Source organism: Myxocyprinus asiaticus, chromosome 4 (genome assembly GCF_019703515.2).
Source record: "Myxocyprinus asiaticus isolate MX2 ecotype Aquarium Trade chromosome 4, UBuf_Myxa_2, whole genome shotgun sequence".
In the NCBI taxonomy this organism is placed as follows: domain Eukaryota; kingdom Metazoa; phylum Chordata; class Actinopteri; order Cypriniformes; family Catostomidae; genus Myxocyprinus; species Myxocyprinus asiaticus.
In genome coordinates this window covers 8,657,665-8,671,406 of record NC_059347.1, presented here as the reverse complement: position 1 = coordinate 8,671,406, position 13,742 = coordinate 8,657,665, and the positions used below count along the sequence as shown (strand labels likewise).

The following is a 13,742-nucleotide window of genomic DNA, read 5'->3' as shown; positions in this document are numbered from 1 at the left end:
TTATAGAGATCGATCGATTATGTTGATTTATTTGAGACATAAGTGGTGACGAATTGTGTATCGTTTCCATTTTCCAACATCTCGTCGCATGAGTGTTGTCCCTTCTCTCGTTATTTACAGGTGATTTAGAAACTAAGACGGTTATGATTAGACCAGACCGAAATATTATAGGAGTTAAGGGATGTGGGAGGCACAAAAAGTAAAGTAATAAAGGAAGTTATGCGACAACGTGTACTTCTTAGAAATTGAGGATGTGGTTACAATGGCAATGTACCAGGATTTTGGCGTGGCCCGCACCTTGTCTATAGTCAAATGTGTTTGTTAATTATAGTAATTATTATAAAATTATTATTATTTTAACACTTCACTGAGTGTTTTAAATTCAGTGGCGCTAAAAGCATCACTAATTTGAGTGTAAATAATCGGCCAAGCCGCTGCTGCAGTAGCTCATAGAGGGCATCGTCACGTGGTGCCTGTTACTTTTCTCAGGGTCAGAATTGACCAATCACAGTCGTTTGTGATTACTGAAAATACGTTTATAATCATTCTTGGGGCATATTTCAATTTTCCCGTGGGTACCGAATCCTTGTAATCAACAGCTTTAAATTATTACAAGTTTTAGTGTACAAATGTCATCAGTATGACAAAAATGTTCTGAGATTTGCATGAGAATCAATGGAGGATTTTGCTTGATGAGCCTTCAAGCGCCCCCTGGTGGAATAACTTTTTCGTCTCGTAGAAAATGTGTTGCCACTTAGCAGCATTTGCGAGGCAGGATTTTGGTATCACTGCTTCAGTCGATGTACAATCTTTATTTTCAGCACATGATCTCACAGTTTGTTACGTGGCATCATTTGGCTGTTTTGTGAAGTCGGTTTGTAGATTACACGCTTGAGAACTACCCTGCAAAACCTAAAATGACCAGAAGATGGAGCAATTTTACAAACAAGCAAAGTAAATAAATAAATAAAATAAACGCGCATGGAAATCGTTATCTGCTGCTGCTCAACGTAATGAAAATGAAAGTAAATCTAAACAAACTTTGAATGTTATCTTGACAAAGACTTGCCTTGAAATTGAACCTTCTGTAAAACCTTCAATTTCAGGCTCTTGAAATGTAAATGCTTTGGTATCTGGAAGAGAATTGAAGTTTGATGGCTCTACTTTGAATACTTCAGTATCTCTTAGAGGAATTTGAGGTTTGAAGGTTATAAGCATTGTGTAAATTAAAATAGGCTACTTAGACAGTTTGAGATGAGATTTGAAGTCTGAAGGAATGTACAGTATAGGCCATGTTTCTAAGTGGATAATTGGCAGTTGCAAAGGCGTTCACGGTGGTAGCTAGGGTGTTGCTAGGTAGTCGCTATGATGTTCTGGTGGGTTGATAGGTCATTGCTTGGTAGTTGCAATGCAGTTTGAGGTTATTGGTAGGCAGTCGCGAAGGTGCTGTTTGGTGGTTGCTAATGCTGTGGTGTTCTAGGTGGTTTCTAAGGCGTTGCTAGGTGGTTGTAAAGTGTTCTAAGTCAGAGACTGGTGTTTTCATGCAACTTTCAGGGGTTTTCAGTGTGACTATTTGATGCTAAGGACCCCCAAATATGATGATACCCCTTTCCTAAAATATACAGGCAGCTATATATTTGTATGTACAGTATAAAGACTCATGTATACTGTGTGAGAAACATATAATGTGTGACATTACATTGTAGACATTGTAGATGCAAAATAATTGGAGTTGTTTATATTGTTATTGTACTAAAGCTAAATGAAAGTATTAAATATGATCTGGAATGGACCTTATACACAGTATTTTAAATTTTTGAAGGGAATGACAATGAGGCTGTGAGGGATAGATATATAGCCTCTTCAATGTGTTGTGCTGTTGTTTAAAGTGCTTTGGATCATTCTGCTAAAGATACATTGAAATAAAAAAACATCTGTTGTCCTTTTTCTTATTCTTCAGTTCAATGTTCCAGAAAGCAGAATTCATTTGTATTAATGTAATTATTATTATTATTATTTTGTTTCCTTTTTCAGTGGAAGACTTTCTAGCACCCCCTTGCCGTTCCTGGACCCCAGTTTGGTGAGGAGGTTGCAGATAGGCCCAGTTGCAATATCGGAAATGACCAGAAGATGGAGAAATTTCACAAACAAATGTATGTACCTACTCAAGGGAAATTGCTATCTCCTGCTGTTCTACAGCACAAATATTTTATACATCAAGTATTGTAACATATTAATGAATGTAGCGCTTCAGTGTGTGTCATTTAAAATGCAGACACCAATAGCCCATTAAGATTGTAATTATATTACAATGTGAGTGTACAGTAGGCTACAGTCTCTCTCTCTCTCTCTCTCTCTCTCTCTCTCTCTCTCTCTCTCTCTCTCTCTCTCTCTGTCTCTCTCTCTCTCTGTGTGTGTGTGTGTGTGTGTGTGTGTGTGTGTGTGTGTGTGTGGTGTGAAAATGCTTTTGTATGAATGTATGTGTTTTGGTATGTTCATGTCTGAGTGTTCATAGTGATATGTGAACACATTTCTTAGTGCAGATGTTTGTGTGTTTTAATTATTTATGCCCCAAGCCCATCCAACACTTGTGTCTGTTTGTGCATTTATGTATATGCAATTTTATTATTATAACATGTGTAGTGCTGAGCTACTCGCTCTTTTCATATAAAACTTCATACATTAAAATCCAACTGAGACTCAACATCACTGCTCCACTCTACAGCCACTGTATGTGTGTCTTTCTTTTATACACAGCCCCAAACACACACTAATGCATAGCCTACACACAATTAGAAACACACATCAATGCATAAATTTATGCACAATCAAGCAAATGAATATACATATGTGCACATCGGAGCATACACTATTCAACAGACACACACAAAGCCTTATGTAAGAGTGATGTAGGAGTGAAGATTTAAACAGGTCAGCCCATTTATGGGTAGATTCTGACTAAACCAATAAAATAATTTCATATTCCTTATTCATTGTCTCCTTGCTGTTTTATTAACATCCGTTGTAGTGAAAGCACACTTCCTCTCACCTAGCTCACTGCTAGCTTTCTCCCATCCCTTTCTTTTCTAGTATACACCCATTTCCCATTGTGTGCTCTTGCAATATGCATGAAAGTCGTAGCAGCTCTACACGACACACTACACAACTATAACTCGAGTACTTCATTAAATGCATGCTGTGTGGCAGACACAGATGGTTTGGCTTACAGTCAGTTAAGGAACACAAAAACCTGAAATATCTTCTCTGCCTAATCTAAGTGCAAATGTGAAACACACTTTGTTTGGACTGGTTGATGATGGTATAAAATGTTAATTTGGTGTTAAAATTGTGCTTTTACATTATTTAGCAACATATTTCAGTAATATCATGAAAAGGGGACATTTCTATTGTATAATGAGCCCATTAGGGGTGATTATACATTCATCCTGTAATATAGACAACACACAGTAACAGTTCTTCACATCTGTCCCCATCCATCAATTCTTGCACCCATCCATCCATCCATCTACCAAACCACCTAAATATCCATCCATCCATCAAACCACCTACCCACCCTCTTATCCATTCATCTATCCACCCATCCATCATTCATCCATCAACCCACACACACACACACCCATCATCCATCCATCCATCCATCCACCAAACCACCTATCCACCCACTTATCCACTTATCCATTCATCTAGCCACCCATCCATCATCCGTCCATCAACCTACACACACACACACACACACACCCATCATCCATCCATCCATCCACCAAACCACCCATCCACCAACTCACCCACTTATCCATGGATCCATCCATCCATCCATCCATCCATAAACCCACTATCCATCCATCAATCCATCTATCCATCCAAACAACCATCATCCATACATCCACCATCATCCATCCACCTATCCACCCATCCATCCAACATCCATCCATCCATCCATCCAACAAATCACCTACCTATCCATCCATCCATCCCCAAACCACCATCCATCCACTCACCCACTTATCCGCTTAGCCATCCATCCATTCATCTATCCACCCACCCATCAATCACCCATCCATCCACCATCCACTTATCCACTTATTCATCTATCCATCCATCATCCACCCACCCTTCCTTCCTTCCTTCCTTCCTTCCATCCATCCATCCATCCATCCATCCATCCATCCATCCATCCATTCATCTATCCATCCACCAAACCACCCATCCACACACACACATTTATCCACCATTCCATCATCTATCCATTAACCCACACACACACACACACACACACACACACACACACACACACACCAAACCACCCATCCACCAACTCACCCACTTATCCATCGATCCATCTATCCATCCAGCCAACCATCATCCATATATCCACCATCATCCATCCACCTATCCACCCATCCATCCAACAAACCACCTACCTATCCATCCATCCATCCATCCACCAAACCACCATCCATCCACTTTTCCATCAATCCATTCATCTATCCACCCATCAACCATCCATCCATCAACTCACACACCCACCATCCACCATCCACCCATCCCTCTTCCTATCCATCCATCCATCCATCCACCCACCCACTCACCCACTTGTCCGCTTATCCATCCATCCATCCATCCATCCATCCATCCATCCATATATCCATCCATCCATCAACCCATCCATTTATCTATCCATCATCTATCATCCACCCTTCCTTCCATCCATCAATCCATTCATCCACAAAGCCATCCATCCACCAAACCACCCATCCACCCACTCACCCACTTATCCACCAATCCATCATCCATCCATTAACCCAAACACCCACCATCCATCCATCCATCCATCCATCAAATCACCTACCTATCCATCCATCAAACCACCCATCCACCCACTTATCCACCAATCCATCATCTATCCATTAACCCGCACACACACCATCCATCCATCCATCAATTAGTGGTGTAACGATTCGCTCTGACAACAATTCGATTGTGATTCTTTACCTAACGATTATTAAGCATCATGAAATCTGAAATTTGGTCATGATTAGATTTGATTATTTTGGAACGATTCATAATTGTTTTAAAAAAATATGCCAAAAAAAGACTCTTTTTACTGAACATTCCTAATTTAGACAGCACAGAAATGCACCAGACTTGAGCACAAGAGTCACAGTAGCAAGGAGGTTTGGTTTCCAGTATGTATGTGGCTGCATATTCACTAAAAATGCTTTGCATGAAATTCATTATAGATATGAATATGTTACATATAGACATAATGTGGTACATATAGATATATATCAGTACATGCATAATAGATGTACAGTATTCAATGTTGTAACAGATGTTCGTATTTGGATCAAAAGTAGGAAGCGGGAGCCGGTTTCAACAGTCAGGTGAGACTGATTTATTAAACTCCTGTTTAAATGCCAGGAACTCGAAGTACTGATTTTCAGCATATAACAAACACAGTTCAGCTTTTCAGCACAGTAATAAACTCTTTCTGCAATAGACATGCAGTCTCTGGTGTGTGCCAGTCTCTCTCTCTTTTGGTGGACTGGGCCATCTTTTATCTCCCCAGACTCTCACTGTGAACGTAGAAACGGTTATTAGTCACAATTCATCTCAGGTGGATGTCCTTACTGCTTTCTCTCTCCCCAGACGGGTGCTCGACCACGCCCTCACCTCCACATTCCCCCACCGCCCGACTGAGGCCGGACTGCCCACTCCCCCTCCCCCCCGTTTCTGGAGAGGAATTCCACGACAGCCATCTGTGCCCCCGGTCTGTGGACCACCTCGAACTTAAATGGCTGGAGTGCCAGATACCAAAGGGTGATCCGGGCGTTGGAATCCTTCATGCGGTGGAGCCATTGGAGCGGGCCGTGGTCCGAACAGAGGGTGAATGCTCATCCCAACAAATAGTATCAGAAAGTGAGGACCGCCCACTTGATTTCCAGACACTCCTTCTCTATGGTGCCGCACTTCATCTCTCTCATAGAGAGCTTTCTACTAATGTACAGCACCAGGTGCTCCTTCTCCTCCACCCCTTGGGACAGTACAGCACCCAGCCCCCTGTCCGATGCGGCCGCCTGCAAAACAAAAGGGAGAGAGAAATCAGGGGAATGCAGAAGCAGCCTGCCACAAAGTGCAGCTTTTACCTGTGTGAACGCCTGTTGGAATGACTCCGTCCACTGGACTGGGTCTGGAGCTCCCTGTTTAGTGAGATCAGTCAGCGGGCTGGACACGTGCGAATAATTAGGCACAAACCTTCAATAATAGCCAGCCAGACCCAAGAAATGTCTCACTTCCTTTTTGGTCTTAGGTCTCGGGCAGGTCGCAATTGCTGCGGTTTTATCAATTTGTGGTCACACCTGCCCATACCCCAAGTGGAACCCCAGATACTGTACCTCCACCTGTCCAATTGCGCCCTTATTCGTGTTTGCTGTGAGCCCCGCTCGTCGCAGCGACCTCAGAATGGCCCCCAGATGCTGCATGTGCCACTGCCAATCATTACTGTAAATAATTATATCATTCAAATAAACAGCGGCATACGCAGCAAGCGGTCTGAGGACCCTGTCCATCAGATGCTGAAACATAGCCAGGGCCCCAAACAAACACTTATCCATCTATCCATCTGTGACAATGATTCTGACTTTCTTCTCAAGGAGGAAGTGAGGGCCGTGTAAACATTCAACACAAGTCTTTTATTTTACACATTTTCTCGGCTAACACAACAAGGTTTGCTTTTCTGCACAACACAAAACACACAGAACACTCTGCTGCATGTGTCTCTCTCTCTCTCCTCCGGCAGACTGGACTGCTCTTTTATATCCCTCTCAGCTCTCACTGCAGACACAAACAGCTGTTAGAGATAATTTCCCACAGGTGTCAATCCTTACCGTTCTTCCTCTCGCGGCCCCGCTCTCCACAGATGTTGCTCGGCCACACCCCATCACCACATACACCCATCGCCCAACTCAGGTCAGGAAGCCTTACTCCCCCCCCATTTCTAGATGGGAAATCCGCCACAGCCATCTGCGCCCCCGGCCTGTGGACCACATCGAACTTAAAAGGCTGGAGAGCTAGATACCAACAGGTGATCCACGTGTTGGTATCCTTCCTTCGATGGAGCCACTGGAGCAGGGTTTGGACCGAACAGAGGGTGAAAGCATGCCCCAACAGATAGTACCGAAGGGTGAGGACCACTCACTTGATGGTCAAATACTCCTTCTCTATCGTGCTGTACGTAGTCTCCCTCAGTGAGAGTTTGTGACTAATGTAAAGCACAGGACAATCCTCCCCCTCCACCACCTGGGACAGTACCACTCCCAATCCCCTGTCTGATGTATCTGTCTGCAAGATAAAAGGGAGAGAGAAGTCAAGAGAGTGCAATAACAGCCTGCCACAAAGTGCAGCTTTCACCTGTGTGAACGCCTGCTGACACGGCTCCGTCCACTGGGCCGGATCTGGTGCCCCCTTTTTAGTAAGATCAGTCAGTGGGCTGATGATGGTCGAATAGTTAGGCACAAACCTACGATAATAGCCAGCCATCCCAAGGAACTGTCTCACCTCCTTTTTGGTCTTAGGTCTCGGGCAGGCTGCATTCGCTATGGTCTTAACAATTTGGGGCCACACCTGTCCATGACCCAAGTGTAAGCCCAGATACCATACTTCCACCTGTCCAATTGCACACTTCTTAAAGTTTGCCATGAGTCCCGCCCATCTCAACAACTTCAGGACAGCCCTCAGATGCTGCAGGTGCCGCTGCCAGTCATTACTGTAAATATTGTTGTCATCCAGATTGGCAGCGGCGTAAGCAGCATGTGGTCTGAGGATTCTGCCCATGAGCTGCTGAAATGTAGCCAGGGCCTCGAACAAACTGAAAGGAAGGGTGACAAATTGGTGTAAGCTAAACGATGTGGAAAATACCATTTTTTATAAAAAATAAAAGCGAGCGCACCTAACTGATTGAGTAGTTCATCAATCCAAGGCATTGGGTACGCATCAAATTTAGACACTGCATTGACTTTTCTATAATCCACACAGAAACGGATCGAGCCGTCACTCTTCGGAACCAGCACCACCGGGCTGGCCCTGCCACTGTGGGATTCTTCTATTACCCCCATATCTAGCATGGCCTTTAAGTCTTCCCAAACCACCTTTTTTGTGTTTAGGTAATCGGTAGGGATGACTGCGTACTACTACCCCTGGGGTGGTTTTGATATGGTGCTCTCTGAGATTCCTATGACCGGGAAGAGGCGAGAACTCTCCTTGCAACCTGGCAACCTCCGTAACGTGACGGTGAGCGGTGGTCTCTGCAAGTGTCCGGGGTGACTCAATTGGTGGCTTTTAAGTTCACCTCCCATCCGAGCTCCTCCCTCTCTGGAACCACCATCGCCAAAGTCACGGGGACTGCCTCTCTCCACGGTTTTAGGAGACTGAGGTGGTAAATCTGACGTGCTCCACCTCTATCCGTTCATTTCACCTCATAATCGATTTCCCCCTGTGTGACCTCAAAGGGTCCTTGCCACTTGGCGAGTAATTTAGAGCTCGATGTGGGGAGTAATACAAGGTATTTATCTCCCGGTGCAAATTCCCATAGCCAAGTACCCCTATTATACAGCCGGCTTTAACACAAAATCTCCTGTGTTAATTGCTCCAGTGTGTGGAGTTTTGTTCTCAGGTCAAGAAAGTATTGAATTTCATTTTTGCTGTTTGAAGGTCCCTCCACCCAATTTTCCCATAGGACATCAAGCACACTGTGCTGTCGACGCCCGTACAATAATTCAAATGGGGAGAACCCTGTGGAGGCTTGCGGGACTTCTCGCACTGCAAATAATAGGGGCTCAAACCACTTGTCCCAATTCTGAGCATCTTCGTACATGAACTTACGAATCGTATTCTTTAGTGTCTGATGAAATAGTTTGACCAAGCCATCCGTTTGGAGGTGGTAAAAGCTGACATAAACGTTGTGCCCTGATCAGTGAGGATTTCTTTTGGAATCCCCACTTGGGAGATTATTCTGAAAACTACATACTGAGATGTTGCATAGAGGTACTGCTTTCGGATATCTCATTGCATATCTAAAAGCGAACATCCCTCCGAATGCCCGGCCAATGGAAACAGGCCATCAGACAGTCTAGTGTTTTTCCCTGCCCTAAGTGACCCGCCATTCGGTACTAACAATTGGGTTGTATCCTCCTTTGTCTGAGCGTCCTGTGTCACTCGATACAACCATTCCTTAATAACTGAAAAATACGGATATGCGAGTGCAGCGTCTGACTGGAGGCGCTGACCATCAGTGACTTTCGCTTGATCAAAGGTATGCCTAAGGGTCTCGTCTCGCATCTGCTCCAGAGGGGAATCTCCAGCAGGGAATCCTCTAAGGGCTAGGGAAGCTGAGAATTCCCCCTCCCTTACATCCCACTGACGTGGAGCTGATCCAGGCTTGAATTAGCAATAACACACTATTTGAATAACATGACCCTATTTGTCAAATGTGTACTTTTGTGAGTTGTATGCTCACAGAGAATATTGAATCTGTGTTTGTCTACAAATATACACACATGTACACAGCAGGCTGGTTGCTTGCCTGTTCTCTCCACCCTAGGGAATGGGATTGTGTGCATCAATGAAAACAGCTTTATTGCAACACCACTGACTCCTGGTTGAGTGGGGTAACAGATTGCAGGGTTTGGGGGTGTGTCCAGTCACAGCGCTCCTGAATGAAACATTTTAAAGCTTGGACACACCCGATAGCTGACTTTAATGGTACAGTCCACAGTCTTAAAGGCAAAAGCTGAGTTCGGATTGGCATACTACCATACTACTCATACTATTTCTAACATAGACACATATGCCAGAAGAAGTAAGAGTATTATGGGTAGTATGCCAACCCGAACTCAGCAAAAGAGATGCCTTGCACACCAAAAATGACCAAAGTTTTAAAACACACTCAGTGTGCTTTTTGCTTATAAAATGAAATTAATTTGTACCTCATCACACCATTTTCTGTTCAACTTTGTGAGGATTTTAATGTATGCCTATTCGGAGCATACTGTGTTAATAATAATAAGTGTTAATAATACGAAGGCTTAAAAATAAACAAATAAGATGACAGCTTCACTAAAAATAGACTACTCTTCTAAGTCTTTCACATTCCCTTTATCTTTCAATGTCTCTCTCTTTTTTCTCCTCTTTTATTTCAGAGGAATGAAAATGAATGGACTGTCTTTTTCCTGACAGCCTTCCTGCTGTCTTATAAAAGGTATGCTCAAAATGGCATACTATCTCATGAACATTAAGTGACTGTGGCATGATTTTTGGTAAATGATATTACTTGATTCATTACAAGTATCAAGGCAGTTCCGATATGAAATGTCCACTGTGTGAGTTGAAGCAAGTCAAATATTCTCCCAAACAGAATTTTTTTTTTTTTTTTTTTTAAGTTTATGGTCAATCAAGATTTTGAACTGACATTCTGCCCTTTTACTCATTGTTTGTGTAAAAGTGAGTAAAAGTCACTGTTGTAGCACCTTTAGTGTTCATTTCTCCAGGAAACTGCGCAGTGCATAAACTGATCCACGTAAAAATCATTTTGCAAAAAATGTAGGTATAGTAATGTGATTCTGTGAGACCAGGTTGATTTCTGCAGTACGTGGTATGTATACTGTGCCAATTTTCTGTATGCATGGAATACCCAGATACTACATTTGACAAAATGTGCTGTATATAACCAAAGCACACTGTGTGAGATATTGCGTGAGATGTACAGTATCCCACTACTGTGTAGTATGCAGTACACACAGTATACTGTATACTGTGTAGAAGTATGCTAGTATTCCATTCCGATCACAGCCTCTCATCTCACTGATTTCACTGCTCTCTACAAAGCCACGTCCACATGACAACAGCCCGGCTATTTACACAGAAACAACTCTGCAGCATTGCCAAGGCAACGGTTACTGAAAGCCATGACAACCAGAGTACCCTTGTTATCATCTTACACATCCTTCCTTTGTCTGTCTAGCTTTCATTCTTCTGTTTTCGTTTATTCCTTTTAATTCACCAGTTCTGTCACTATCATTTAAACTGTTGGTGACATTTAGTGAATAATTTTGCTCTTTAGCTTGCATTCTCCCTCTATCTCTCTCTCTCTCACATCTTCACCTCGCCTTCCATCTTTTTATGTCCCCTCCCTCTGCACGCTCACTCTCTTTCCACATCTTCTGCCGATTCAATCCATTCCCTCTTTCTTTCTCCCCCTCTTTGTCACCTCTCTTCTCTGCACTCATCCTCCCCTGCCCATCTCCTTTCATTTGCTCATATACTCTCTTCCATCTCTCCATTCCTTTTTTTTTTTTTTTGTATCTCCCATGCATCTCTCTCCTCGTCCTTTCCAGGTTTGCTAAATCTTGAAGCCAGACCTCTCTTATTTTCTCTCTCTCTTCCTGTCTGTCCCTCCCCCTTCCTCTTTACGTTTCCCCCTCCCTCCATACTCTATGTTCCTCAATGCTTAAGTCAGTCAAAAGAGATACTCAGAAGAAACAAGGGGCTAACGGCGGGTGCTAAGAGAGTGATAGGAGAGGAGAGAAGGAGAAAAGCTGGAGGGAGAGAGGGGAGAGGGGGGAACGGGGGTTTGGATACATCTGCACCTGTCTTCACTCTGCCATGGACTGCCTCTGCATAGTGACCACAAAGGTAAGACAATTCAGCCAGGAAATATGTGGTGTGGATGCAAGGGGAAAAGTTTGTTCCTATCTATTTCTCGCTGTCAGGCTTTTGTTTGCTAGTTAACCTCCTCCTGCCAGTCTGATGCGTTAATGCGAAGGGAGCATGTTGTTCTAAGCCCCCTTTTGGAGGGATATCTATGGGCTCAGCATTTATTTGTTCTTTTAGCTGATTGTCCGAGCTCAGGTTGAAATTCCAGGTTGAAGGAGCAGCATGCATTTGAATTCCCCCCCTTTTCCCTCCCTGTGTGTTCGCATTTGTGCGTGCTGCGGTGCAGTGTCAGAAATTTACTTTTTTATTGAGGAGAAATATTTACCCCTTGGAATTGGTTTTAAAGGACATATTTTATCTTTTTTTTAGCATATTGTTTTTCTAACCAAAAAGAAAACAAAAAAAGAAACACAAGTTGTTATTTCAAATAGTTCAGTTCAATCAAATCAATGTCAAATACAAGTATCTTTAAAAAATGATAACTCCGACCTTGAATTCTGATTGGACGAGTTGTGTTCGAAGCCTTTGTAAAACACCAATTTACTCACACTTGTGACCGCACATTCTATTTTAATGTGCAAAGTTGCTACGTACGTGGCAACCATAAACAGCCTACAGTTAAAGAACAGACTAATGAACTGTATTACCTGGTGAAAGAATTGTTCATTATGATCATTGTTAATAATAAATTATTTGGATTGTCAATAGATTAAAATAAAATCGAATTAATGATCTGCCTGTTGATTAATCAAATAAATCACTTACACCAATGTTTGCTGATATTCCCCATAAAAATGATTTAATATACAGTATATAATTAAAATAAGATTTATAATTTAATATATTAAAATGATTAATATATTTAATAAATATAATAATTCAGATCATTCAGATGTACTACATTATTGTAGCAGATGATGAAAGAATTGAATAGACAATACAAAGGTGGTTTTAGAAATCAAAATATTGTTTGTTTTATATCCACATCATTGAATATATGTCTATCACTGGTCTGCAATCTATTTTATAATTGAGTTTGCCAATCTGTCTGAGCTGTTCTCACAGGACGCGTTTTTGCATTCCATCACCACTATTTTTGTTGGTCCATGTACACATGTATCAGACAGACACTTTTGGAGCGTCTCACTTTGTTTGCGTCGCCTCTCATTGATATGAATTATCTTGCACAATTACTTCGCATTTTTAGGATGTTGTGACAAATTAAACGTAGTCTGAAATTTAGAAAAACATGTCTTGAGAACCCTGCCTTTATGCTCTTCCAAGCTGTTTGTGAACACAAGAATGTGTCCTGAGGTTCCTCATTGTGCCTGTAGAGCTGGAGTTGTACTGACTGTCCCCTGCTGACTGCTATTTGCAAAAACATAAAAGTGGTTCTTCAAGCTTGAATTGCTCCAATGATAGGGAAATTCCTTTTTACGCATTTATCCATAGTCAGGGGACAGGAGCACGGTGGCCCAGGGGTGCACAACAAAACCAAATTAGCAAAGGAAATAAAAGCTGAAACCACAATGGAAATAAACCACAGCATTTTGTAAATACTGTATTTCTTTTCTATAAATTTTGTTATGTTGTGCCTTAATTTAGTTGTGAAATGGCTTATTTGCGTTATGTTGCGGCTTAATTTCATTGTGGTTAATTTGTGACCTTGCTGGCGGTTCACAGTCCTGTGGTGCTGAAGGAGAGGAAGAGGAGAAGGAAGGGTTTACAATGGCTGAAAGAAATGAGAAGCAAAGGAGAGTAAAGAATGAGACAGATCTGTTAAATTATAGAGGGGAGGCATTGTACAGTATATGTGTGGGAGAGAGTGTTCGAGAGGTTGGCTAAGCTAAAGCTTTCATTAATAAACGTTCACATGCTTGTGTGATTTGTCATCTGAATGCAAAGCCCTGAGGGCAGTTTGTGTTTAAGTGTGTGTGTGTGGAGGTAAGACACATCCCACTGCTCCTGACGGCATGTGCCTCTTTGCCCATGTTGTGCTGCTGGCACTCCAA

At 42.5% G+C, this 13,742-nt stretch overlaps 1 protein-coding gene across 1 annotated transcript in view; it reads left to right on the top strand.

Annotated features, from left to right (window-relative positions):
* The first annotated feature begins 11,639 nt into the window (after positions 1-11,639).
* Positions 11,640-13,742, top strand: part of LOC127437210 (disks large homolog 4) — a 249,316-nt gene continuing 247,213 nt past the window's right edge. Inside the window, exon 1 of the mRNA XM_051692010.1 lies at positions 11,640-11,709. Within this exon, the coding sequence (XP_051547970.1) occupies positions 11,680-11,709 (30 nt within the window). The 5' untranslated portion in view covers positions 11,640-11,679. The remainder of the gene's footprint in view (positions 11,710-13,742) is intronic.